At 54.7% G+C, this 25384-nt stretch overlaps 8 protein-coding genes across 8 annotated transcripts; 4 read left to right on the top strand and 4 right to left on the bottom strand.

Moving 5' to 3' along the window:
• Window positions 1-3920: 3920 nt before the first annotated feature.
• On the bottom strand, window positions 3921-5500 carry CCMA1212_006788 (tRNA threonylcarbamoyladenosine dehydratase 2; the record flags this gene model as incomplete). Its single annotated transcript, XM_073703989.1, has 2 exons — window positions 3921-5261; window positions 5315-5500. The coding sequence occupies 2 exons, from the start codon at window positions 5498-5500 to the stop codon at window positions 3921-3923; spliced, it is 1527 nt and encodes a 508-aa protein (XP_073557269.1).
• Window positions 5501-5787: 287 nt separating this feature from the next.
• CCMA1212_006787 (uncharacterized protein) lies at window positions 5788-7443 on the top strand (the record flags this gene model as incomplete). The annotated part of the gene is made up of 1 exon (XM_073703988.1): window positions 5788-7443. One exon carries the CDS (start codon window positions 5788-5790, stop codon window positions 7441-7443), a length of 1656 nt encoding a protein of 551 aa, XP_073557272.1.
• Window positions 7444-7678: 235 nt separating this feature from the next.
• On the bottom strand, window positions 7679-11618 carry CCMA1212_006786 (uncharacterized protein; the record flags this gene model as incomplete). The annotated part of the gene is made up of 7 exons (XM_073703987.1): window positions 7679-8089; window positions 8161-8840; window positions 8923-9038; window positions 9121-9199; window positions 10214-11330; window positions 11358-11468; window positions 11547-11618. The coding sequence occupies 7 exons, from the start codon at window positions 11616-11618 to the stop codon at window positions 7679-7681; spliced, it is 2586 nt and encodes an 861-aa protein (XP_073557273.1).
• A 1711-nt stretch (window positions 11619-13329) lies between these two features.
• On the top strand, window positions 13330-15665 carry CCMA1212_006785 (Spermatogenesis-associated protein 20; the record flags this gene model as incomplete). Its single annotated transcript, XM_073703986.1, has 3 exons — window positions 13330-13582; window positions 13634-15250; window positions 15325-15665. 3 exons carry the CDS (start codon window positions 13330-13332, stop codon window positions 15663-15665), a joined length of 2211 nt encoding a protein of 736 aa, XP_073557270.1.
• Window positions 15666-16449: 784 nt separating this feature from the next.
• CCMA1212_006784 (Cytoplasmic dynein 1 light intermediate chain 2) lies at window positions 16450-18352 on the bottom strand (the record flags this gene model as incomplete). Its single annotated transcript, XM_073703985.1, has 6 exons — window positions 16450-16602; window positions 16666-17306; window positions 17362-17455; window positions 17517-17908; window positions 17976-18125; window positions 18208-18352. The coding sequence occupies 6 exons, from the start codon at window positions 18350-18352 to the stop codon at window positions 16450-16452; spliced, it is 1575 nt and encodes a 524-aa protein (XP_073557271.1).
• Window positions 18353-19039: 687 nt separating this feature from the next.
• On the top strand, window positions 19040-20072 carry CCMA1212_006783 (Zinc finger CCCH domain-containing protein 42; the record flags this gene model as incomplete). The annotated part of the gene is made up of 2 exons (XM_073703984.1): window positions 19040-19095; window positions 19163-20072. The coding sequence occupies 2 exons, from the start codon at window positions 19040-19042 to the stop codon at window positions 20070-20072; spliced, it is 966 nt and encodes a 321-aa protein (XP_073557276.1).
• Window positions 20073-20241: 169 nt separating this feature from the next.
• CCMA1212_006782 (uncharacterized protein) lies at window positions 20242-21564 on the bottom strand (the record flags this gene model as incomplete). Its single annotated transcript, XM_073703983.1, has 4 exons — window positions 20242-21138; window positions 21201-21298; window positions 21359-21397; window positions 21456-21564. The coding sequence occupies 4 exons, from the start codon at window positions 21562-21564 to the stop codon at window positions 20242-20244; spliced, it is 1143 nt and encodes a 380-aa protein (XP_073557277.1).
• Window positions 21565-23321: 1757 nt separating this feature from the next.
• On the top strand, window positions 23322-24966 carry CCMA1212_006781 (Septin-like protein; the record flags this gene model as incomplete). Its single annotated transcript, XM_073703982.1, has 7 exons — window positions 23322-23330; window positions 23523-23595; window positions 23667-23783; window positions 23848-23935; window positions 23999-24136; window positions 24201-24668; window positions 24729-24966. 7 exons carry the CDS (start codon window positions 23322-23324, stop codon window positions 24964-24966), a joined length of 1131 nt encoding a protein of 376 aa, XP_073557480.1.
• Window positions 24967-25384: the final 418 nt, after the last annotated feature.

Here is a 25384-nt window from a genome sequence, read left to right as displayed (position 1 = left end):
CGTTTCTGAGGGTCGGTGATGGAGATCCGAGGGAGGCACCGATGATGTGCTGTCGTGGGAGAATATCACGGCAAGGGAGACTGCAGAGGGCGCGTGATGATGTCATTGATGCGATTTCGCCTTTCAGACGTTCTGAGACGGGAATTGCTTGTCTCACATACTCTCTGGTCGGTGATGGTAGTCTCGGATGCCTTGGCCGCCTTCAAAGATGCCAACGCAAAGCCATCCTCGCCAGGCTGAACTCGCCGAGATATCAAGCTGTTTGTCAAATCATCATGAGATGACGACAGACGCTCAGGGCAAAAAAACCGTTGAGGGGCGCAGGCGTTGGCATCTCAAACTTGAGTGATTTGTTCGGCGACAAAGAACAAGGCGGAACAAGGTGTCTGTTTTCGGTTTGGTTGTTGTTGGTACTCAGCTGATCTTCAAGGTTCGTTGGTCTTCTTTTATAGGTGAAAATTGTGTGAGACCAAAGCAGGGGCATCGCTGGTTAGGCGGCATCTTTTGGGCTCTCCTTAAAGCGAGCTAAACCACATGTACGGTAGTCCGTCGGGGTCGCGTAAGTCGACCCAACGTGCCTTAGACGGATGCGCTGCAAAGCCATCATCAGGATATCACAGGATGCCAAATATGCCAGTATGATGATGTTGCCCTCCATTCAGTTGTTTGAGCCTTTACATTGGGCATGGATTCATGCCGTGTTCGGAGGCAAAAGAGCTGACGAAGCCCTGATTCGCCCCTATCTACACAGCTGCTATGTTGGCCTATCACGAACGTAACATGATCGGGGGCGAAATGCCTCGGGGTTGCCGTGAATACACCATGTTTTTCAAAAGATTCCATCGATATCATAAAGATCATGGCATTTATTAAGCCCTTGGATTTTCCCTTGCCTACGCACGTCAGGGTTTGGACCAATAAGTGGGTTGCATGGATCACATCTTGGCCACTCTATGGACACGCATCTCCAGTCGCTACCTACATAATGAGCTGATTTTTATGCATATGAAGTCATCATACTCTTTGTATTCATTCTTCAACGCAAGTCATATACATGAGCAAGATAATACTGTCCTGGGTGGGGGATTCGTATTTTCATCTACGTGTAATTATATCAAATGCTTGCTGTGTTAGACAGGTATGCGAAGCTCACGGATCGAATCAACCTCTTTCTAGTAAGCCACATACCGAAAGCGACATCATTTTAGGACTGATAGAGTGGCTAATCGATAAGGTTCAATGCAGAGATTGCGATCCCGTATGCATGTAAGATTACTCAGTTGTGAAAGTTGTCGACTCCAATCGAAGGCTCGGCACTTGCATGTAAGCTACTTGATACCAATCAGAAGAGCAAATACTGCCGATGACGATTGTTAGCAGTGGAATCTAATATAAACTGAACGTGTCTTTTGGTTAAGTGAGCTTACACCTCAGTTGATGTTGCCATCTGCAATGCAGCAGAGCTCTGGTGTTCCTAATAATACCAACCAACAACGCCACATCGGAAGTAGCCGAAATTCAAATGAACGGTAAGCACCGTACAGACTGATTGTGTTTCATAGGATAAATTTTATTTGCAGAGACATGTCCGTAATTCTTCTCTTTTAGATACTAAAGTCGTGAAGAGTAATCCTGAGTGCAGGGCACTTCCGCATCGTCGAGCCTGCTTGCTCATATCATTCATGTGAATCTAGGCAACAAGCAGAATCAATGCCGAATGAAACTCTATCGGGACAGACGGACTATACTAAGTATACAATAACCGGGATATTGCAGATCTCCTGGTTGCAGATCATCGTTGCCTCATTATTTTCATTCGCTATGAACGGTCGACATCAGGAAACTCTACTGTAATCAACCAATCAATCCGTATGTCCAATTCTGCCTCACCAATGTAGACACTACAGCCACCAATGAACCCGTCGAAACCCTATACCAGTCATTGATTCATGATCGCCACGGTTAACAAATCCCAATGGCAGCCTCGTTTGGAAGAGGCAATGCATGAAGCAAAAATGATCAACATCGGCAGGCCTGCGAATCGCTACTGGGTAGCAAGTGTGGCACTCGCCGCCTTGCTGGCTTGTCATCAGACAACTCGCCACTGTTGTCCAGTAGTGACGCCCATATCTGCTGATTTTCCAAGGCATCCACGACACGATCGTATCCGAATATCACGATAGGCGTCGGTGTCTTTCAGGTCGCCTAGTCCCCAGCATGGTGTCGAAACACAGGCAATATGCAGCCAGGGTATTGTTTGTCTCTTGTGCATCTACTCGGTGGACAAGCCTTGTTAATGTGGCGTATGCAGTAAGGCTACGTCCAGTAGTTGATGACTATCAAACCCCGACTTGCGACGAGTTGCCCATTGAGACCATAGACAAGCCCAGGCTCAAAAGAAATGCCTCCTCGTGAGGCAACCAATATATGATGCGTGCCTGTTCCGTGCCACGATAGTACGACTCAGGCGACGGCAAATGTTCCATTCGGGTGCCACTCTAAGCCGCATGTCACCATAGAACAGCAAGATGAAAAACTTTGTGGAATGCCAATTGTTACGCGACTCACGATCAGGCAACTGATACATATGCCTTGCCAATGCTGCATGATCGTCTGATGAGGCAAAGGTAGACCGAAAGAGGCGCTCCTCTACAAGGAATCATGGCGCAAAAGGACACAATAAGAGATTGGAGTACAGATCCCTGAACAGTAAGAGGCAAGTGCGAAAAAAGGGAAGAAAAGGAAAGTTCTTTCAGACGTACTAGCTCCTGCGTACGCATACCTTATCCTTGCAAGGCACGATAAGCTTGGTTGGTGACCATGGAAAGAAAAGGGAGGCAGAAAGGAACAGCTGAGGTTTGAATGTCCCCTCTTTTATATTGATGGCTTTCGACAGCGTTTCAAAGCCAAAGCCCATTGGAGCATTAAGTCTCTTCACTGAGTTGTGGCTTGTAATTTGATGAAGTCGATGCAATGCAAGCCTATCACTTCATCCCGTCTCATTTCCGAATACTCTATTCCAGACGAGAGTCTATGATCTCGACGCCAATCGACACAAAATGTCTCGGTAACTTGACGAGCTTTTCGATAGTTCTAGACTCGTCATCCATGCAAGGATAGAGCCGAATGGGTCTGAAAAACGTCATTACTTTTGGATTGAGTCTGGGGTAAGCCCTCCCCCTTGCGAGCCTCAAGTTCCACATTGCCTCGCGCTCCCTTGTACGCTCTCGGTGAAAACAAGGAGCAAGGGGATGGAAAAGGCAGTTCCGTTCTTTGGAACGAGGCATCAGACCCCGGTTTTGCCTTGTCTTAGATAGGTCCTATTGAAGGGGTTGGGTTTGAAGGCGTTAGAAGACACGATGCATGCATGCAAGCGCACACGCGGCAGGATGAATCCACCATAATCCCTGCACGCAAGTCCACGTAAAGGAATACGTGGAAGCAAGGGAAGCAGCCGGTCAGAAATGCGTGTTAATTAGCACCTACGTCGAATTGCCAGAGTTCTGTACATAGAGAGAGCATCAGCGAATGAGGCTCAGGAGAAGACCATCCCATGGATATACGGAGCACAGATACCTGCGTGATGCAGAGTTCGGCCGCATTGTAAGACGGACCAGCCGACGTGCAGGTCAAGGAATTGTGTTGCTAATAATATTATGTCGAGGCGGTAAAAGGGGTCTGCTGACTTGCTGCCTTTTTTCGAACTTGACTTGGCATATGCTTGTCCCTTTTTTTTCGTTGGGAGGAGCCATCTGCCTTTTTGCCTTTTTGTACTCTCAGGATTATCGTCACCATGCAGGAAAGGACTCATTCATGGTCCCAGTAGGCCCGACATCAGATCATTCGGTGCCTACGCGGCCTGGACGATATGAGAAATGTACAAGTGTTCATGAGTCTCGTACGAAGTGCTATTCAACATTCTATCTGCGGCACCACTCATACTTCTCAGCTTCCCTCATCCGCTCTTCCACACGCTGAATCGTCTCCGCGTCATACAGCTCCTCCACGGGCTTGCCTGCCTTAAACACTTCCTTCTCGTGTCTCGTGGCTTCCTCTTTCGTCATACACACCAAGTCTCGTAGCCGGACCGTGGAAGTCTTCTGCTGGTCTTTGCCCTCACCAATCACCGTCATACTCGACGTCTCCGGCTTCTTCCATCTGATGAGGACAAGCCTTGTAGGGATTCCGCTCAAGATGCTTCGGCCGCCGTACAGCTCCTCGGTCAGGAATGCGACATCGCCCAGCGTCAGAGGCGTCTTGAGTCCGGTGGTGTCGGGCACAAACAGTCGAGCGAGCTTCTCCTCCGAGCCTTGGACATAGGTAAGGATACCCTCGTACATCTTCTCTCGGGCCTTTCCCGAGACGTACGAAATAGGATACCCCGTGATCCTGAGGATGACGTGGTTGGCCGCCGTGAGTCCGAATATGGCAGGCATTGTCCCCAGGACAGGAAGAATCCGCACTCTAAAGTTGGCCATGACTCCGAGATCACCCACGGACCCCTTCTGGAACTCTTCCTCGGGGAGTGGCAGCAGCTCAGCTTTTCCCTCTCCGGATTGCTCGGTAGAGTAGACAACGGGAATGCCGCTGGTAATTCCGAGGAGCTTGAGTCGTCGCCTCGTCGCACGTGACAGTCCGTCGTCTTTACTCGTTCCAATATCGCCAATGACAATCTTTGTCGGGTCTCCTTTGCATCCGGCTCCCATGCAGCTGATCACAGGCAACTTGTTATCGTAGCAGTACTTTAACAGGGCCACCTTTGTGTCAATGTTGTCGATGGCGTCGATGATAAAGTCCGGCTTGCGGCCGCCCTCTGCCCAGGGCGCCAGCATCGCTTCAGCAACGTGCTCGTCAAACTTCTCCTGTCGTAGGTCGAACTTGATCCAGGGGGCGATGGCAATGAGTCGTCGATGGAGGCATTGCACCTTGGGAGTGCCCACGTCTGCCAGCGTCGCAACGGCGTGTCTGTTCAGCGAGCTCAGAGTGACTTGGTCAAAGTCAATGAGGCGAATTTTTGAGACTCCTGACCGAGCAAGAGCGGCAGTGCAATGCGAACCGACGCCTCCGCAGCCCACAACTATAACGAAAGAATCCCGCAGCTTCTGGAGACCCTCGGGAGTAAGAAAGACCTGATTGCGGGCGAGCTGCTCCAGGATAAGCTCCTCATCAAAGTCGCCGGCCTGCGCACGCCGAGCCAGAGCAATATTTCGAGCATCTTCAGCGTCCAGGCCTGATTCTGATGAAGCCCCAAAGCTGTTCAACTGTAGAAGGACTCAGCTTCGCGTGGTTCTATAGACTCAAGGGCTCAACTCACCCTGCCAGAACGGCCATTGTCGTTGGAAAACGACGGTATAGAGCTCTTCAGCTCTGATAGACGCTCCTCTCTTTCCAAAGCCTGGTAGCCAAAGATGAGTCCAGCTACAGCAGCCCCAGAAGCAGCCGCCGTTGCAAGCAGCTGGATCCGGGGATTTGAAATCGTCTCTGTCAAGAACGAAGGCATGCCGGTCACATCATATCTTTCGAAAGCATCCAACTTTCTCTTCTCCAGAGAACCAGAAACTCATTTGATAGGCTCACATGCACGCAAAGCAATTGGGCCACTAGAAGATTTTCAAGTGTATGAGTCAGCCAGTTTGACCCACCTGAGCCAGTGAGGTCAGACAAAAATGATGCTCCAACGATCGAATCTCGCAACCTCTGTAATAAAGCTGGAAGAATCAACCTCTCTGCCACTGCTTTCGTCTCTCCCCCAGTCCGGGACTCCGGTTCCTCCAGCCCAGCGCTGCCATGGCCCCCCGACTAGTGACCCGGAGGCTCGTCCTCCATCCCGCAGGCTCTCGGCCACGATGCCTGAGACGCTTCGCCATCCAGTCCCGCCTCACCACGACGACGAATCGCTCACGACCGATCCTCCCCTTCCTCTTCATACCCAGATCGAGCCCAAACTCAGTACGGCGCTTCACATCCGAGCGACAGCGGTGGTGGAAACATGAGGCCAAGCTGGTCGTGCGCTACACGCTGACCCTCTGGGGAGTCGTCATCTGCGTCCTGACCATCTTCTTCGCCTTCAACGAAGAGGCTCTCGAGCGAGAGTACCCGACGCCCCACGAGTGGCACTACCTGACGAGGAAATTTCTACGAGACGCAAACAACTTCAAGGACCCCAAGAACGGCCAGATCAACTGGGCGCGGGCGCTGGAGCTCTCGCGCGGCGTCGTCATCCGGCTCGAAGACCCCGCGATAGACGGCCAGGACGTGGTGAAGCTATCAGACGCCGTCGACCCCCAGCTGGAGGTGCCGGGCGAGTTCATCGCATGCGACATCTCGGCCAAGTCGGAGGAGTGGCGCAGGGGCTACTTCGAGGCCATCATGCTGGCCGCCAAGGCCGCAGAGCACGTCGACGGCTGGCTGCGAGACACGACGCGCAACATCGTCACGCCTCCCGAGTTCGTCATCGGTCCGTCGAATCCCCGTCCAACACCGATCCCACCCGGAAACCCGTCCGCACCGCGCGAGGAGGACTGCGAAACCGCCTACCCGTCCGCCGATAACTGGTACACCAAGATCCTGGCGACAAAGGGCCTGGCGCCGCGCCAGAAGGTGCAGGCTTGCCTGGAATTCGCCAGCTTCATGGAGTTCAAAAATAACCCGGAAGGCGCCGAATCCCTCTATAAGCTGGCCCTGGCAGAGGCAACATCCGACCTGGACCCCAAGAAGCTGCCCTATGACACAAGGACCTTTGTCCTCAAAGAGCGTGCTGAACCTCCCTCCCTGAACCTCCTCGACGCCCTCACAGCAACGGCCAATCACATAGCCCGCAAGGGGGACGTCACCTCCGCCCTACCAATCTACCTCTCCATCCTGAAAGCCCGCCGCTCCCTCTCCGACGATCCTCCCCGCCATGCCGCCCCCAAACGCAAGCCCGAATCCTTCGCCCGACAAATCCTCAACTTCTTCGCCCCGCCAGCGTACCCCCCTCCTCCCCCAGACGGCACCCAGCCCCCCTGGCGAAGCCCCTCCGAGCGCTGCCAGGAAGCCGCTCTGAACCTCTACATTGGCGAAATCCTGTATGCGACGGGCTCCAAAGACGACGGCCTGGCCTGGACAAGAGACGGCGTGGATCTAGCAGAAGAGCAGCTCCGAAGCCCGAAACTCACCCAAGACACCACCCGCGAGGCGAAATCCACGTGCAGGAACTGTCTGTCCACGGGACTGGAGAACTGGTCCGTCATGGTGTCGAGACTGGCAAAGGAGGAGAAGGAGAAGAAGGCGTCTGGCTCTCCGTCGTCCATGTTCTCCTTCTGGAGCGGGCCGTCGCAGGACTCCGAGAGTCGCTGGGAGGCAGAGGAGGTGGTGATTCAGGACCGTGTGAAGCGGACGCGGGAGTTGTTGGAGGATGTGCAGGCGCCGAAGCCGGACATTGTGTCGTTTTTCAAGGTATAACTGCTCAGTCACTACTGCGCTATCATATAGTTACGAGGGTTGGTTATTCCATTGCCGCAAATGTATCAAAATGTGCTGTCCTAAAGGGACTTGCAGAATGTCATGTATTATTATAACTAGCGGAGATGGCAAAGAACTGTTTCCCATGACCATCTAAGGAATCTCCCGAGTATGTCTGCCAGAGCACGACAGTAATGCCAAAAGAGATACCATCTTGCTCAATATCACACCGCCCCTAGATATCCGACTCCGACTCCGAGTCTGTATCCGGCGCCACCCCAGTCTCCGCAAACTTCTTCCAGCGCTTCGCCTGCTTCAACTCCTTCTTGAGCTCCGCCGGATCAGCCTTGGAAATCACGGGCTTGTCTTCCTCAGGCACGTCCTTCCAGTCCTGCTCGGTGAGAGCAGGGCGCAGGCATTCAGCCGCCGTAATGACGGGATTCTGATAACCCGGCTTCATGGCAACATCCTGGAGATGAGAGAGGATGTGGGATCGCGCCTGGATGAGAATCGTTTCGACGTAGGACGGCTCGGACGAAGACACGCACGGAAAGCCCATGGGCAGAATGCTGAGCTCGGGGTTTCCTTCAGGGGGGGCCAGAGGGATTCCCGGGGGCTCGGAACAGAGAAGGTAGCCACGAGCTTTCTGAGAGAAAAAAAAAGAATGTGTTAGCCCGAAAGACTTTTGTTGGGCAATGAAATGGACGAACATCATACCTTGGCCAGAAAGTCCTTGAACTGTCCGTTCGTCAAGCCCTCTGCCTCAAACACCGGGCCCAGCAGGATCAGAGAGCCAAGTGTCTGGCCCCAAGCTTCCCACACTCCTTTGCCATCCAAGAACTTTTCCACGATCTCGCACGTCTCTCCAACAGCCACAATGTCCACCACCGCCCCCTTCTCGCCCGCCATGGAACCAAGCACGCTGTCAAAGACGTACTTGACATGCTCGGACGGATTCTCGTTGCCAGGGATCCTGTTCAGAGACGGCACTTCCCGCATCCCCTTATGCATCAAGCTAGGCAGCGGCAAAGCCGCGCTCGCTGAGACCGTAATGGCCCTCTTTCCTTCCGGCCACCAGTACGTCTGGCCCGTGTTCGCCAGGACGATGCCCGGCGGAGAGGCATCGTCGGGAGAGGAGCGCTGTGAGGAGACGGCGCGTACGACGGAGACCATGCTCCCTTCGTTGATGCCGCCGGGGCCATTCGCCACGCGGCCGGCCACGAGGCCAAGCTCTTGCGTCGGTTCGCCGAATATGACGACGATGCGGGTCTTCGTGTCGAGGTTCGGGGTGATGAAGATGGGTATGTGAGGGTCTGTGGCGGGCGTTCCTTGGGGGAGACGAACTTTCTGCATGCCTTCTTTCTCTAGTCGCTCATGTACAATGGACTCCACGGCCTCTGTAGATGTCATCCTGTCAGCTAGATGCCAGTAGAGGCAAGTCATCCTCGCAGTATGGGGTATGATGCTGAAGTAACTCACGGTTGAACGCAAAGCGCTGGCGCGCGCAGATTCGCGGGTTGCGGTTGATGAAGAACTTGAAGTAATTGTCCGGCTCCCCGATAGACCGAATTTCATCATCATCGTTAACAAAGTATCTATTCCAAAGCATCCGTCAGAAATGCAAATGTAGGAGAAGGCAACGGAGCTAGAGGAAGGCTGCTGAGAAGGGAGACAAACCCAAGGCCCTTGAGATCCGAGGGAAACGTGACGTCCTCTGGGAGGCCCGACCACAGACGACGGAACATGATTGCAGTTACTCTGTGCCTCTATTATCTCATGGATGAGATACCAGGGTGTATGAGAAGCAAGAGAATGGTCGTTTCTCTTCCTCTGAGTGCCCGTGGAGGTGGAGTGGAGGATCCGAGTTGGTAAGTAAGTAGGTAGTTGGGAGCAAACCTAATGCGCAAAGGAGGAATATATATTGCAATGATATACGAGAGTTTATGCCTCAGGTATCTCATGTGCTTTGCAATGCAGAGACGTTGAGACACCGGTAGATGGTCTGCCAGTGTTGGCATGCGAAGAGCCGCGTGCCAGCTGTGAGCAGCCGTCGATAGAGAGCAGCACGTATGCTACCTACTGCGTTGTCAGTGCCAGTGCAGCTCTGACCGCAACATTCGGTTCCATCTGTAACGTACCTTTGTGACGGGAGATGATGCAAACAACCACCAGCTGGTTCTCTCTCCTCGAAGGCCTCACAGTACCCAAACTAAATATACGTGGATCTAAAAGAGAGCCTTGAGGCACCAAGCAAGGGCGAGAAGTGCTCAAATCCCCCTGAGATGCTCCATTGTAGGTTTGTGGCAGATGATACGAAGAACTACAAGTGCTATCACCCGATCGCCATGCTGCTGACTGCTACAATGTATCTCTCGAGGAAACTTGAGACTAGCAAACAGCTATTACAAGGAAAACTCTCTCACTTGTGGGTAATGCTTGACATCAGTGAGTGCTTGCATGATATTCGTCGGGGCGATGGCCTTCGTGGTTCCTATTATGCGTTGTTTCGGGAACAACCATCACCGTCTCCCAGACGGTCACATCACAAGCACATGCTGACATCCTTACTATCTATGCAGCGAGAAACTGTCATCAATATATCATCTTTGCATCGTCCAGCCAGGGAACGCCAGACCATCCGTATGTTGAACCAATTCCCAGTGAACACCCAAACAAGTCCAACCGTAACCGTACACACAAAGTCAGCCTACCAACGCCAATGACAAGTCAAGGAAAAGTCAGCGGCTTCGGAATGGAAAGCTGAAGCGACTTGCGCTGCCGCGATCCATCCGACTTGCCAGAGCTTCCTCCATGGCAGACCGCGTGACCGATGCATCTGTATCCACAACCATGTTAGGCAAGACGTGCACAGAAGTTTCAGATACAGGGACAAACATACCATCCAAGTCACTGAAGCTGCTGCTGATGCTAGGCGTGCCCTCGCTATTATCTCGCGAGCTTCGAGCGTCTGTTGCGCGACGAGAAGGGGACGACGGGTCTACATTGTTGCTCTCTCGTGCCTTGACCGGCCGCAACGGCATAGCAGGGGAGCTCGCTGATGAGTCGGACGTCTGTGAGTGGTGAGACTCCTTGATGAATGGCCTTGGGTGGCGCCTCGCTCCGCTGCGGCCGTCTCCGTTCCTCAGCTTCAGCGTGGACGACAGGTCAGGCGACGAAGGCCCAGCAGACGGCGCATTATACGGTCTAAACGCAGGCTCCGATTCGTCGTCGTCGTCCCCGGGGTAAGCAGAATAAGAGTCCTGCGGCGGCTGATATCGTGGTGGTCGGCGGATGATGCGGGATTGAACCGCTAATGATTCGTCGTCGGATGAGGAAGATGAGCTCGACTCGGCCGGGCCAGGCGAGTTCGCCCTGTTTGATTCCGCAACAGGTGGTTCGGGAGATTTAGGAGACGGCGATGGAATGGGCAGCGAAGACAGCCGCGTCCGCGCAGCCTGGTCGAGCGCTCGCAGGCTGGGCCGGGTGCCTATCCTAGGGGAAGCGCCGCCGCCATCCCTCATGACTGTCGTGGTGGCCGAGGTGTTGCGAGACATGGTCGGGCGATTCGGCGAGTTGAGGGCAGGCCCGGCGGCGCCGCTCTCGTTTCGCAGCGTCGACACATCGCGGCGGATCGACAAGGCTGACGGCGTCCTGAGATGTCCTGCGTCGGAGCCGGGAACGGGCGACTGTGTTGCTGAGCCTTTGGCTGCGGCCGTAGCTTTTCGAACTTGGGCAAGGAAGTGTGACTGGTGTCTTTCGTTCAGATAGGCCACCTGCTGTACCAGGAAGTCGACCGGGACTTCGAAGCGGTCGGCGCTGGGAATGGTCAGTCGGCAGTTCAGGAGATGGATCGGCACGACGACATGTGAGAGAAGGCGGCGCATACACTAGGTTCCCTGATCATCTGTTAGCACAATCGCATTCGGCCTCTCGACATCTGCTGCAAAGGGGGCCGCATCATACAGTCTATCTCCTTGTGTCCGGAGAGGATCTTCCAGAGAGCCTCGTCTTTGGCGACGTCCCAACTGACCTGGGCGGGCGTGTTAGCAGGCGTCGCGATGTTGTCACTGCTGCAGATGGAGCTATTCAGAGGAAAGGCGTACGGGAGGCGGATCGACGAATCCCCGGCGAGGGATGGGAACCCTGATGAAGACTGTGTACTGCGGCTCTGCCATTGTGTGTGGACGATGGTGGAGAAGAGGACAAAGAGAAGAAAGTGGAACAGAGGATGGAGGATGAAGGAGATGGCAAAGGTTGAAGCTTATTGCTGGCCAGACAAGATACCGGACACAAATGACTGGCCCGAGATGCCGTAAAGGTTCAAGGTTACCCTGCCGATACGCAAGGTAGCGCCTAGCGGCTCAGCGTGCAGGAGACGCTGCATTAGCGCTGTAGGAACCACCTGGCGGTACCTGCTGGGCGTGGCCACCAGGGGCTTTTTACTGGGCGAGGCGCTGTGGCCGGTGCGCTGGGAGGGGGCGTGACACGGCAACCTGCAGCATCTTGGCTGGCAGATTGTGATTGCACGAGGGACTGCAAGTGATTGATGCCCGTTTGTGTGATCCGGAGATGCCACTTTCTGGGAGACCGTAGGATCTGTGATGTCTCTGTTTCTCTACGGGAACAATGCAGTGTCGCATGTGTAAAGAAGTGACAGAAATAGGGGCTTTGCTGCTCACCATGTGCCGTCAACGATGATGTAATGGCGCAATGGATTGAGCTGGTGTTGCTCAGAAGATGAAGCAATCACGTCAAATCGCCATGTTGAGTCGAGCAACGGCGCCGTGGAACCCGAGTGCGCATCATCTACAGATGCGGCTTGATGAAGCGAGTACAGGCGTAGGACAGCCAGCATGGCGCACGGAGGCTTACAAAAGAGATACAGGAACATTGTTTGATGGCACTCTGAGCAAATGTGATGGATGGGCATACCCAAGGTTCAATAGTGGCAAGCCATTCAGTATCGCAGTTGTGCAGCAACTCGTATCCGAAGCGGCACCGCCAAACAGACAGCTCAGTTACATCATCCGATATAGACAGAATCCAATTCTCCATTCCTTCAGCTGCGTGTTGATACAGGGTTACGGAAGTTTTGACGTTCCCATAGATACGGACCTGGAAGTGCCCAGCTGTCAAAGGGACAAGCTTCTGCTAAGGTACTTGGGCAATCCACTTTCCCCAGCTCAATGTAACCTCGAGGATGACAAGGCCAACTCCATGCCATCATGACATAGTTGCACTTGCATGCCTCAACACACGAGGTGTCCCAGCCTCAGCACAAGACCAGCTATTCTCGTACATTTCATATTACTACCTACCTACCTACTTACCTAGTGCTCGGGTAGTCACTCGAGGCCATTTCAGAGCATCCACCAGTCACTTCATCCCATCTCATCGCTTGGCCTCGCCTCTCCCGCATTCGGTCTAGGGTATCCAGACCGTCCAAACTTGTCCGCCCCTCGGCGGGGTCGAACCCCGACCTCTGTCCGGCAAGTATCGTCTCTCCCACTGTTAGCTGGCAAGCTACAGAACAAATATAGCTGGACGCTGCTCACGTTGCACCGACGTCTCCCGAATCGATTCCCTACCATCCGCGTCTTCTCTTCTATTTCACCCGCGATAAGACCCGGCGCCTTATCTACCTAAAGGTACTGTAGTACGACGTCTGCCTGATCTCACCTGCTGCTGCTTGTCGCGGACAGTCGCAAAAGCCTCAACGCGGTCGATGGCTAATGCGTGTACTTGCATATAGAATCGCAAAGTTGAACCGTTATTTGCCCTCGACTGGTGACGAAACGAAATCGAATCCCAGTGCTTGGCGGGGGAGCTGACGGATCTATCAACATCTTACATACTGCCAAGTTACACAAACACCCAACCGCAGCCATGGTCGTCTCGGAGCTGACGGCGTCTGCCGTTGCCATGAAGTCCTCGCCGCCATCGGAGAGAGGCGAGGGCAACAGCATAGAGGCGAAGCTGCAGCCTCTCCAGAACTGCGCGAAACAGGGCAGCTCGCCATTTGTCAAGGCCTACGCCGACAGCCTCGTGGCGTGGCAGCTGCTGGACAACGAGGCTGTCGAAAGAGCGAGGAGGGAGAACAAGCTCATCTTTCTGCACGTTGGGTACCGGGCTTGTCACTGTGAGTCTCTGCGCCCGCCATCCGCCGGATTCCACTGACGCATCCCCCCAGTCACTCGCCTCATGGCGGTCGAGTCCTTTATGAATCCCGAATGCGCCGCCGTCCTGAACCACTCCTTCGTCCCCATCATCGTCGACCGCGAAGTCCGCCCCGACATCGACACCATCTACATGAACTACGTCCAGGCCGTGAGCAACTCTGGAGGATGGCCGCTCAACCTCTTCCTCACGCCCGAGCTGGAGCCCGTGTTCGGCGGCACCTACTGGCCCGGTCCCAGCGTGGCCAGGAGGGCCCCCGAGGAGCACGGCGATGAGCCCTTGGACTTCCTCGTCATCCTGAAGAAAGTGCGCAACATCTGGAAGGATCAGCAGGCCCGATGCCGCAAAGAGGCGACCGAGGTCATTGGCCAACTGCGTGAATTTGCGGCCGAAGGCACGCTGGGGAAACGAAGCATCGCGGCTCCACAGCAACAGCAGATCGCTCCGGCTGGATGGGCTGCTCCGGTCACGAACCAGCCCGCGGCCAAGGTGGGCGACAGCAGCGCAGTGTCCAGCGAGCTGGATCTTGACCAGCTCGAGGAGGCTTATACGCACATTGCGGGCACCTTTGACCCCGTGTATGGCGGGTTTGGACTGGCACCCAAGTTCCTGACGCCGCCTAAGCTGGCCTTTCTGCTGAACCTGGTCAACTTCCCCTCTCCGGTTCAGGATGTTGTCGGCGAGGCCGAGTGTAAGCACGCGCTGGACATGGCTCTGGATACTCTGCGCAAGATTCGCGATGGCGCACTGCATGATCATGTCGGGGCCACTGGTTTTGCTAGGTGCTCAGTGACTCCCGATTGGAGCATACCCAACTTTGAAAAGATGGTGACCGACAACGCTTCTCTCTTACAGCTATACCTCGAGGCGTGGAGGGAGAGTGGCGGGAACGAGGACAGTGAATTCTACGATGTCGTCGTCGAGCTCGCCGAGTATCTTACATCTCCACCCATTGCCCTGCCGAACGGTGGCTTTGCCTCCTCTGAAGCTGCCGACTCCTCCGCCAAAAAGGGAGACGGCGAGAAGAGGGAGGGAGCATACTATCTTTGGACGCGGCGCGAGTTTGCTTCTGTTGTCAACGCCGATGACGGACATATCAGCCCCATGGTGGAAGCATACTGGGACGTGCAGGAGGACGGAAACGTGGACGAAGACCATGACCCGAACGACGATTTCATCAACCAGAATATCCTGAGGATACGGAAAACCCCCGAGGAGCTGAGCAAGCAGTTCAACGTCCCCGTCGCAACGGTGAAGAAGAACATTGAGATTGCCAGAACGGCCCTGAAGAAGAGGCGAGAGAAAGAGCGGCCGCACCCAGATGTAGATGACAAAATTGTCACTGGCTGGAACGGGCTGGTAGTATCGGCTCTGGCGCGGACGTTTACGGCCTTGAAGGAGCTCAATCCGGAGAAGAGCCAAAAGTACATGAACAAAGCCAAGGAGTGTGTGGCCTTTATCAAGGAGAGGCTGTGGGACGAGAAGAACAAGATCCTGTACCGGATATGGAGCGACGGCAGGCACACGGAAGGCTTCGCGGACGACTATGCGTATCTGACTCATGGTCTTTTGGATCTCTTTGATGCTACTGGCGACGAAAGCTATGTTGAATTCGCCGATGAGCTGCAGAGTAAGTTGTTTCATTTTTTTTTTTTTTTCGTTTCGATTTGCAAACGCCAGCTACTAACCCCCTATGTTCCCCAGAAACTCAAATCTCGCTCTTTTACGATCCCGCCGGAGCCTTCTACTCGACAACCGCAAACTCTCCCCACACGATCCTCCGTCTCAAGGACGGCATGGACACGTCCCTTCCCTCCACCAACGGCGTTTCCGTCTCCAACCTATTCCGACTGGGCGAGCTCTTGGAAGACGAAAAGTTCACCGGCTACGCGCGGGAGACGATCAACGCCTTTGAAGCGGAGATGCTGCAGCACCCGTGGCTCTTCCCGGGCCTGCTGGGAGGTGTGGTGGTGGCCAGGCTGGGACTGGGGCTGGAGAAAAAGGCCCTGGATGTGCGGTACAAGGGGACGCGGCGGAAGGCCTGAGTGTTGCCCTTTGGTTTGAATCCCCCCCAAATCTCTCGTTTTTTCTTTGGATATATAACTTGATGCGGTTCGGCAACGGATTTGGATTGGGTCGGGGAGTTTCTTCTTTTACGGCCCTGTGTTTCTTGTGGTGCTACCTTCTTGATCCTTTCACTCCCATTGGATTCTTGGGCTGTCTTGGATCTTGGCTGTTGCTTTTCCGGATGAAAGGGACAAATAGGATGAGGTTCTGGCGCTCAAACTTTCATATCTTACCTACCTATATAGAGACAATCAAACGTGTGAAACAAGACCCTCTTTGCTTCTACATCTCCCATCAAGGACATCTCTTTGACGAGTAAGCACCGCCTGATCTTCCTATAGTTACCTGGTCGTACACGACATCACATATCATCACAGTAAACCAAGTCTTCTTCTTGAGATTCATCCTTCGTTCATCAAGGGTATCTATTTCTACAAGTGCATAGAATTTTGCCTCCTCGCGCCAACAAGCAAGCTCCCGCACCGATCCCCCTTATTCCCTTCCCTTTCCCTTGACCTGATTTAGTCTTGTGTATTTTCTTCTTTTTTTCTTTTCCAAGCACGATAAACCTCCCCTTGCTCTGAGTTCTTCACATAAGCTATGCTGGATCCTCTCTCTTTCGTCTCCAAATGCTCGCTCATAAGGAAAAAAAAAAAGAACTAGCTGCTTGCTTCAATCAGAAAGACGAATCGTTCCATCACCACGTCACACATATTACCGCATATCAGCTACAATCAACCGTCTGGTAATTGAAAGACCTAATCAGCGCCCACCATCACCTGAGCCCGCCGTCCTGTTCATCAGCCCCGAGAAAAAGTCGTGCAGTTGCTCATTGTCAAAGTCCTTGGCCATGTTGCTAACTGCGGCCTCTGGCTCCGACGAGGGAACATCGGCTGCGATGTGTGCATTGCGGTCCTGCGTGGGAAAAGAATTAGATCCTCCATCTGTATATTCAGAAAGCACGGGGATTATCGTTACCTTAAGGCGTTGCAGCATATCGTCAGCGTCGACTTGAATGCCGCCCATATTGAACTGCACCGGACCAATATGCTCATTCACAGTCTTCTCGTCGCTGTAATCCACCCTCCGCGCCGCCCCGGAAGCGGAGCCATCCGTCGTCTTTTCCGGCACCTTTGACTTGTACGCCTCCAGGATCTTGAGCTGTCGCTCCAGGAACTCCTGCGTGTCTTCGCTCTCAACCGCCACTTCCGCTCCCTCGTTCATGGCGCTCTCTACAAGGGCGAGCCCTCCGCTGTTTGGATTCTTGCACCAGTCCTCGTAGAGGGCGATGGCGCTCTCGACCTGAGGAGGCTGGCCCGAGCCATTCTCGTCGTCGTCTTCCGGGTCGGGGAGCGCTATGCTTGGAGGAGGGGCGCCGAGGGGGATCTTGATGTCCTCGGACCAGTATTGAGACACCTTTTCCGTGTCGAATGAGCCGCCCAGAACCCTAATCTTGCCCCACGAGTCCCAGTTTGGGGGAACGACAATCTTATCTCGGTCGATGACATTGTGTTTCAGGGGTTGGCGTTTCAACAGAGAAGTGATGCCAAGAGTTGAATGAACGAGAATGGGAAGTTGAGACGTCGTGCCTTGTGATGTGTATATGAGAGAAGCGCCGTCTGAGTCATGGTCAGCAATTCCGAACTGCTGAAGCAAGGGGTTTGTCAAACTCACGTCTCAGCAGAACTGTTCGTAGATTCTGAAGCACTCCGTCAAAGTCCGGCTCTTTCCACCCTTTGTTCTTCTCCAAGAAGTCAATCTTTTGCGACTAAAGTCCCAGTTAGCAAGTTGAAAGGGCGCAAAAGGAGGGACCTTGGAGTCCAGCTCACGTTTTGGCACACAACACACAATGGCAGGCCAAGAGGCTCGGTCCACTCGCCGGGGCCCAGCGGTAGCGAGCCATTGCTATCGCCGTTGGCAACAGTCGCAGAGGGCGTGCCGTCCAGATTGACTGACGAGCCTCCCCTTCCCCTCTCTTTCCATGCGTTCATGACATCTTCCATCTCGGTCTGCACATCCCTGCTCAGATGCTCCAGAACCTCTTGAAACACCTGCAACCATGTCCAGATCTGTCGCAGCCACAGGTGAGGGTGCGACCAGTCCAACAGTATTACCAGCGCAGTGTGCGGTATCGTCTCGGGCGTGAGCAATGGAGCGATGAGGGAGGCGAACTCGCCCGAGGGCTGGGAAAGAAGGTAGAGAGAAACTCGGGCAAGCGTGTCTATGAAACCATCAGTTCACCAGCGCCATGTCGACGATCCAGCATATCGCGGGGAATGGTGGCTAACCGTCTTGATCCGCGTCGAGAACATCGTAATACGTATAGCCCAGGGCGTAATTGTTCGCAATCGGCGGGATCTTTTGCCGGTCAAAGTTGCGCCTCGGTTCGGATCCGGCCAGCGATTCCAAAAACTCCCGCTGCGATTCCGGCGTGCCTCCTGATGTGAAACTCGGTCAGCGAATCCGCCCTAAGCAGCTAGAGGATTGATCCCCTATGCACAGGGAAACGCCCGCTCGTACCCAAGACCAAGAGGTTCTTTTCTGGTAGTCTCTTGCCGCTGGCAACCGATTCCAGCATTGAAGTCCACAGGTTCCTTTTGGCTTCGCCATTCTGACTGTCGCCGTCCCTCGACGTCATGGTATATGTTGATATCCTGTTGGCCATGGCTGCGAATCTCCGCACCGCCGAGGTGGCAGGTCTTTAAGCCAGATATGCTTGTGAAGACGAAGGCAGACGGTCGCCGAGTGCGTATCTGTCGAGACAGCACGCGTCAATGTGGTCGCGGGTCTGCTATAGGGGCAAAGGCTCGCGCTTGAAGTCGTAGCAGCAGCCGTTCGTTCCAAAGGTAAGGTAAGGTAAGGTGGGATGATGGATGGTCTAGGGACCTCGGTGGAGCATCTTGGTCAAGATGCCAGCAATGATGCGACGAGGCGGGAAGAATAAGCTGCACCAGCAACTGGGAATCACCACTATCACTCGTCAAGCTGCAGCTCAAAGGTCGGAATCGTGAAGCCTAAGACGTGGAGGGCGAGATATTTCCAGATAGCTGCAGCAGCAGCAGCATTTCCTTCATCAAGACGGAGTCGAGCAAGGGTCGCCTGTTTGGGGAGGGCCGGAGATGACCCGGGACAGCAACACAGCGCTAACGAAAGCCTAACGGCAGCGGTCGTCAGGCGCCATGGGGAGCTCCAGGCCCTTTAGCGGGCAGCTGGTTACCAAAGCTTGCAGCCTTGCTTGGGCGACATCACCGCGCTGGAAGCAGAGCTCAGCCTTGCATCATTCTTGACATTGATCGCTAGAGACGGCACGAGAAGTCGACTTTGACATAGCTCAACCCAGGGACAGCGCGAGATGAATCAAATACGCGCCGTTCAGGCGCTCAACAAGAAGGAGATTGAAAACGGAATGTAAGTCCATGGACCTCAACCAGCAAAAAGTGACTACACGGCGAGAGCTGACTCCAGTCCATCGCAGTTCCCCAGACGCGTCCTGGCACGTCGACTACCGCGACACGGCCTTCGTCTACTTCGGCGGCCTCCCCTACGATCTCTCCGAAGGCGACATCATCACCATATTCTCCCAATACGGCGAACCCGTCTTCCTCAAACTCGTCCGCGACAAGGAGACGGGCAAATCAAAGGGCTTCGGCTGGCTGAAATATGAAGACCAAAGGAGCACCGACCTCGCAGTCGACAATCTAGGCGGCGCAGAAATCGGCGGACGACTTCTTCGGGTAGATCATGCACGATACCAGGCGCGAGACGACGAGGACCAGGAGCAGTTCAAGATTGGCTGGGAAGATATCCAGCGAAGGGAAGGCAAGGCTGTGTCCGACGAGGAGGCGGATGAAAGCGGCAAAGAGGAGGTGCAGAGGCCACTGCTGCCTGAGGAGCGGGAATTGGCGCTCCTGATGCGAGATCACGACGATGACGACCCTATGAAGGACTTTTTGATTGAAGAAAAGAGGAAAGAGGTGGAGGAAGCTCGGCGGAGAGCGGATAGGAAGGAAAAGTCGGACGGTCACAGACATCACAGACATCACAGGTCACGGCGGGACAAGGATGATGATGACCGACGCGAGAGACCACGGCGGGAGGAGAGGTCAAGGGAGAGAGAGAAGCGGATCGAGGGCAAATCGAGACGACATCGACTCAGAGACGATTCAAGAGATCGCCACAGGCGGGACAGAGACAGATCTCGAGAAGATTCCGAAGACCGTGAGAGACGGCGGGAGAAGAGATCCGAACGCGACGACAGGTCTCACAGGAGAGACGACGAGCGCGAGAGACACAGGAGGCGGCGAGAAGAGGAAGACGACGACGGTCGCAGGAGGAGACCGCACCGCAAGAGCAGAAGCCAATCTCCTCGGCGTCGTGAAGATTAGCGAATTATCCAAAGTCTGTAAACTATCAATACCCAAAAAGCAAGTCATAACCCACTCTCGACTGCGCAGTCATAAATTCGTCCCAATCAAACGCCGTACTTCCTCCCGCTACATCTAGAATGATTCGTCTTCCCATTATGCCCGTGTAGTGGTCCGCATGTTTCTTCCCTTACGAAGTCCCCAGATATCGCTTCCAGCCCTCGCGAACACAGTGACGCTTTCCGTCATCACCTGTAACCAGCGTGAACTTTTCCCACTTTGCCTGTTGGCCTGCGCCGACGACTACGAGACTGTCCTCGCTGATCCACCCAATGATGCCCTTGGGTGGCCGCGTGGTACCCAGAGCAGTGGCCTCAGAAAAGGGGATGCCACCTAAGGTGGACTCGTTCCCGGCGTCAAAGGGCGCCGAGGTGAACGAATAGACATCGGAGAAAACTCGTGGCATATAGGGAAGCCTGCTAAGAATGCCCCATTTGCCCGGGTCTGCCTCCTGGGGTTGGCCGCTGTGCTGGGAGCTGCGAGCACCACCCGCTCCCTTATGGGGCTGAGGCACGTCGAAGATGTGCAGCGTCGCCTTGTCAGAGGTGCATGCCAGCAATGATCCAGACGGCGAAAAGGCGAGGGAGAATATGGTCGCCGGATCAATGCCCCTGCGGAGCTCCGCTATTCTAGCACAGTTGCTGGTAGAATAGACGCGGATGAGGGTTCCCGTTTCGCTGGCGCTCGCCAGCAGCTCTCCGTCGGCACTGAGCTGAATGGCCCTGAGGGCGGACGAGTGAGCTGGGATGATGCTGACGTTGCCGGTGCTGAGGTCGACAATCTGGATCTGCCCGGTCGTGCGGCCCGGGAAAGCAAGCTTCTTTTCCGAGAGACTGCACAGGCCGAGAAGGTTGTCGGCTGTTTCGTAATTGTGAAGCAGCTCAGGAGGTTTGGCGAACGCGTAGACGCGCACGCTGTTTTGCAGGACGATGGCGATGTGCTCTCTGCTCAGCTGGGCGCCGCGGATGGCGCTGACGGCTGTGATTTCCAACGCAACCTTTCCCTTGAGGTCGTCCCAGATGATGGCCTACACGCACACCGCGTCAGGAACCCGCTTCCCACAACACCCTAGATGAAGTGAATGCTCACCTTGTTGATGGCGAACTTGGGAGATCTACCGCCGCCGGCCAGAGCGAGGTAGTTTGACGTGCCCATCATTTGGACGAGGCCGATGCCAGCATTGAAATCTTGTCAGGCGTTAGTTAACTTGGACGTCGTCGGAGCGTATGCGCCACGAAGTCACCGACCTCTTGATCCCTTCAGCTGGCATGACTTGGTTTGAAAGACTGTATGACGGTCAGCCAGCTGTTTGAGAGCCTCACCCGACATGCCCGCATGGCTTACCGCATATTCCCGATTCCAAGCCCACGGAAAAACAGCTCGCATCCTTGTTAAAGGCCACAAACAGAACCGCCGTGGGCGACGACGACTCTATAGGAAGCCGTACGTTCATGGCGACGAGGCGGCCTCACGCCGAGAGCAGCGGATGCTTCGAGACGAGGTCGGAAAGCGATGATCAGATGACGTGTTGGATGGAATTCCAATACCACCCGGGGCTCTCGGTGAAGAGGATCAGATCGTACTTGATGCTCGCCTTGGATGAGCGGACGTCTGCACCCAGTGAAATGCCTACCTTTGTATGTTAGTTTGTTGATAACGGCGATGTTCGGTAATCTCGAGCGGACTGCGACTGGGTCCCGTCAGCCGTCCCGTTTGGGCAGACTCGTATGGCTAATAATAGCCGCCTGCAGTGATGATGGGGGTTTTGTACCTGGGGTGGAAACGATCGAGGCGAGCAAGGATTGCCAGTGTCTTGGTTGTATCCGATGATTCATGGGCGATGAACAAGGCGGATCTGAAAGTGTTCCTGATGAGCGCATGGATGATGCACAGGCCTGGCTGTCATGAATGCTGGAGTCGGCGCTTTAATGCGGAGGCGACAGCAGTTGCGGGATGCTGAAGGTCGAGTTCCAGGCTGTCGGAAGCTTAACAGAGCTCAAGTCCCTAGGGATCCGCCGGCGCAGCGCTAGAAGTGAGTCCGTTGCCCCTTTCGGCGTCTGGAGGCTTGATGACTCTGGGGATGTCAAGTACGCGCGCAGCTACCGAGGCATGTAAGGCACCATCTTGAAACTGGCGTGTCTGTAATTGATAGTATCGTCCAAAAACAACATCCATGTCTACGATGAGTTGTTCAGAGAGCTTTCAATGTGCTCTGAAGCCCAGGCTATGTTACGCATGATGAGCCAGCTACGAGTATTCGTGTCACCAGTATTGCCGCGACGAAAGCACTCTTGCTAGGATCTGGAGACTTCAATCAAGACGTGGCCCAAGCCTTGAAGGTTGTAGCTCGCCATACTTGCATCCTTTCAGCAACGACACTCGCGCATGTGCATCACTTGATGGTGGTAGCCCGGGCAGAGATTCCCCTCCAACGTTGTCCTCTCACTTCAAATCATGCTGCTTGTGCCTGATCGCTGAAGTCAAGTACTACTACCTACGTGTAGGTAGAGGCTGATGGCAAACAATGCGTGGTACGACTTATAAACTGCTGTGTTTCCCGGCGAATTTCCGAAGAGGCCCGTACCTGTACGACGGAGCTTGCCAAATCGCCATGGCAAAAGGGCCACCCCATCCATTCATTCACTCATTCAACAGGCACGGAGGAAATAAAGCACCTCTAGTACGAGGATCTGCCACAGTCGTAACTGGGACGCTCGCACGGAGATTGGCGCAAACGCGCTACCAGACCTGACTCCCAAGTTCGCGTAATTTCAGCAGCGACGGCCAAGTCTCTTCTGCTAGTGGCAGACCTGCATTTCCGGGTTAGCGCCGTTCCGATGGCAGCGTCGCACCAGGCCCAGGGCCCAATGGACACTGGCCACTGGCAGCATAGGGGGCTTTGGGGCGCTACAGCCGGGGGACGTGGCAGGGGCGGTCTGGCTGTTCTAGGCCTAGGCTGGCGTTGGTGGCCCCTGAGGGAACCGCAAGAGCAGGTGAAATTGCACCCAGGCGCCAGAACAACGCCTTCTTCCCCTTTAGCACTTCTCCTGGTCCTCCAGCTCTTATCACCACATCACCACCAATTCTCCCCGTTTCCTCCTGCAAGAGCTTCGACTTGGCCGACCCTCTGCCTCTTGTCTCCTCGCTCCAGCTTCTGCACCCGCTCCGTCGCCGCTCTAGGCCCTTCTCTACCACACGTCGCCTTCCATGATGTCCTCCGTACGTGTACTCTCCGTTTCCCGCAGACTGGGGGAGCGTGTCAGCTCGCGAATGACGATGCACGACCGCCCCAAACATGGCGCTTGCGGATGCCTTTTCGGCCATTGCCACGCCCTGTGGCGTCTGGACGCGGGCCAGAAAGGGCTTAAGCAGAGAGGGAAACGCAGCTAACTGTTCTTGATGTCGCAGAAGGTTATTCGCCGGAAGAAGAATGTCAAGAAAGGCATTCAGTTCTGCCTGATGGTGTGCGGTGCTTCTGGAACTGGTATGGCCACTGTCCTCTTCATTCGCGACGCACTTCGAGGAAGAACCTCCAGACTCACAGCATCGCTACAGGCCGGACCACCTTCGTCAACACGCTCTGCGGCAAGTCTGTCCTCGAGCATAAGGAAGCCGACGATGCTACCAACGCGCACATCGAAGAGGGCGTCAAGATCAAGCCTCTTACGGTTGGTACGTGACGTTGAGCTCGAAACACCCCATTCTTTTGCTGGACATCCGCTCACCGCGCCATTAGAGCTTGAGCTCGACGAGGAAGGCACTCGCATCTCGCTGACCATCGTCGACACCCCCGGATTTGGCGACCAGATTGACAACGAAGCCAGGTTAGCCCCGCACTCATTGCCCTTCCGTCCCTGCTGTGTCGCATACTAAACCGTCACGTACAGCTTCTCAGAAATCGTTGGCTACCTCGAGAGACAATATGACGACATCTTGGCCGAGGAGTCTCGTATCAAGCGTAACCCTCGCTTCAGGGACAACCGTGTCCACGCCATGCTCTACTTCATCACCCCTACCGGTCACGGGTAAGGAAGCACCCTCTTGTTACCAACCTGGCATTTCTTTGTGTACTGACGCGCCTCCCCGTAGCCTGCGAGAGCTCGATATCGAACTGATGAAGCGCCTTGCGCCCCGTGTCAACGTTATCCCCGTTATTGGCCGAGCCGATACCCTGACCCCTCAGGAGCTGGCAGAGTCAAAGAAGCTGGTCATGGAGGACATTGAGCACTACCGAATCCCCGTGTACAACTTCCCCTACGACATCGAGGAGGATGACGAGGACACGGTCGAGGAAAACGCCGAGCTCAGAGGACTCATGCCCTTTGCCATTGTTGGTTCGGAGGATGTTGTCGACATTGGTGGCCGCCAGGTCCGAGCCCGCCAGTACCCCTGGGGTGTTGTCGAGGTCGAGAACCCTCGTCACTCAGACTTCTTGGCCATCCGATCAGCCCTCCTCCACAGCCACCTGGCTGACCTGAAAGAAATCACCCACGATTTCTTGTATGAGAACTACCGTACCGAGAAACTGTCTAAGAGTGTGGATGGCGGTGCCTCTGGGTATGTATACCACTCCCATGTCTTGAAGCGACGGTGAACTGATGTGTAAAGTCTTGATAGCTCCATGAACCCCGAGGATCTGGCCTCCCAGTCAGTCCGTCTCAAGGAGGAACAGCTCCGACGCGAGGAGGAGAAGCTCCGCGAGATCGAGCTCAAGGTGCAGCGCGAGATCAACGAGAAGCGACAGGAGCTGCTGGCGCGCGAGTCCCAGCTCCGCGAGATAGAGGCCCGCATGCAGCGCGAGACCACGGCCCAGGCATCGCCCGCGATGGACGCCAGCCTCAACGGCGAGGAGTAACCCATCCCCAATCACGCATTAGGGCTTTCTTCGGCATTATAAAAGTAAATTGCGACGTTGGCCTATTTATCCTGCCGGCGTTGGGTTTTACCTCTCGTACAAACTGAAGAGCAAAGACATCAGAACATTCCCCCGGCCGCTACAGAATCGATTTTGATTTTCTTCTCCTTTTGCTTTTTACTTATTCTATCGCGGCCTACGACGAGCCGCGAAGTGGCACCGAGGTGCGAGGCTGAGATCGGAAGGGGGGAGTTTCATGGTGGAACATATGGAGAGGGGTGGAATGCCGTTGGAACACAACGTATACCCGACGAAGAGAGATGTCTCGGACGGACAAAGGTGGGAAAGCGTGCGGCTGTTCAGCATAATCATGTGCGAGGCAAGAGTGGATGGCGTGCGTTGGCACTCTTTCTGGAGG

This window comes from Trichoderma ghanense (genome assembly GCF_004382785.1).
Source record: "Trichoderma ghanense strain CCMA-1212 chromosome Unknown scaffold_8, whole genome shotgun sequence".
NCBI lineage: Eukaryota > Fungi > Ascomycota > Sordariomycetes > Hypocreales > Hypocreaceae > Trichoderma > Trichoderma ghanense.
This window is presented reverse-complemented; position numbering and strand designations above follow the sequence as displayed.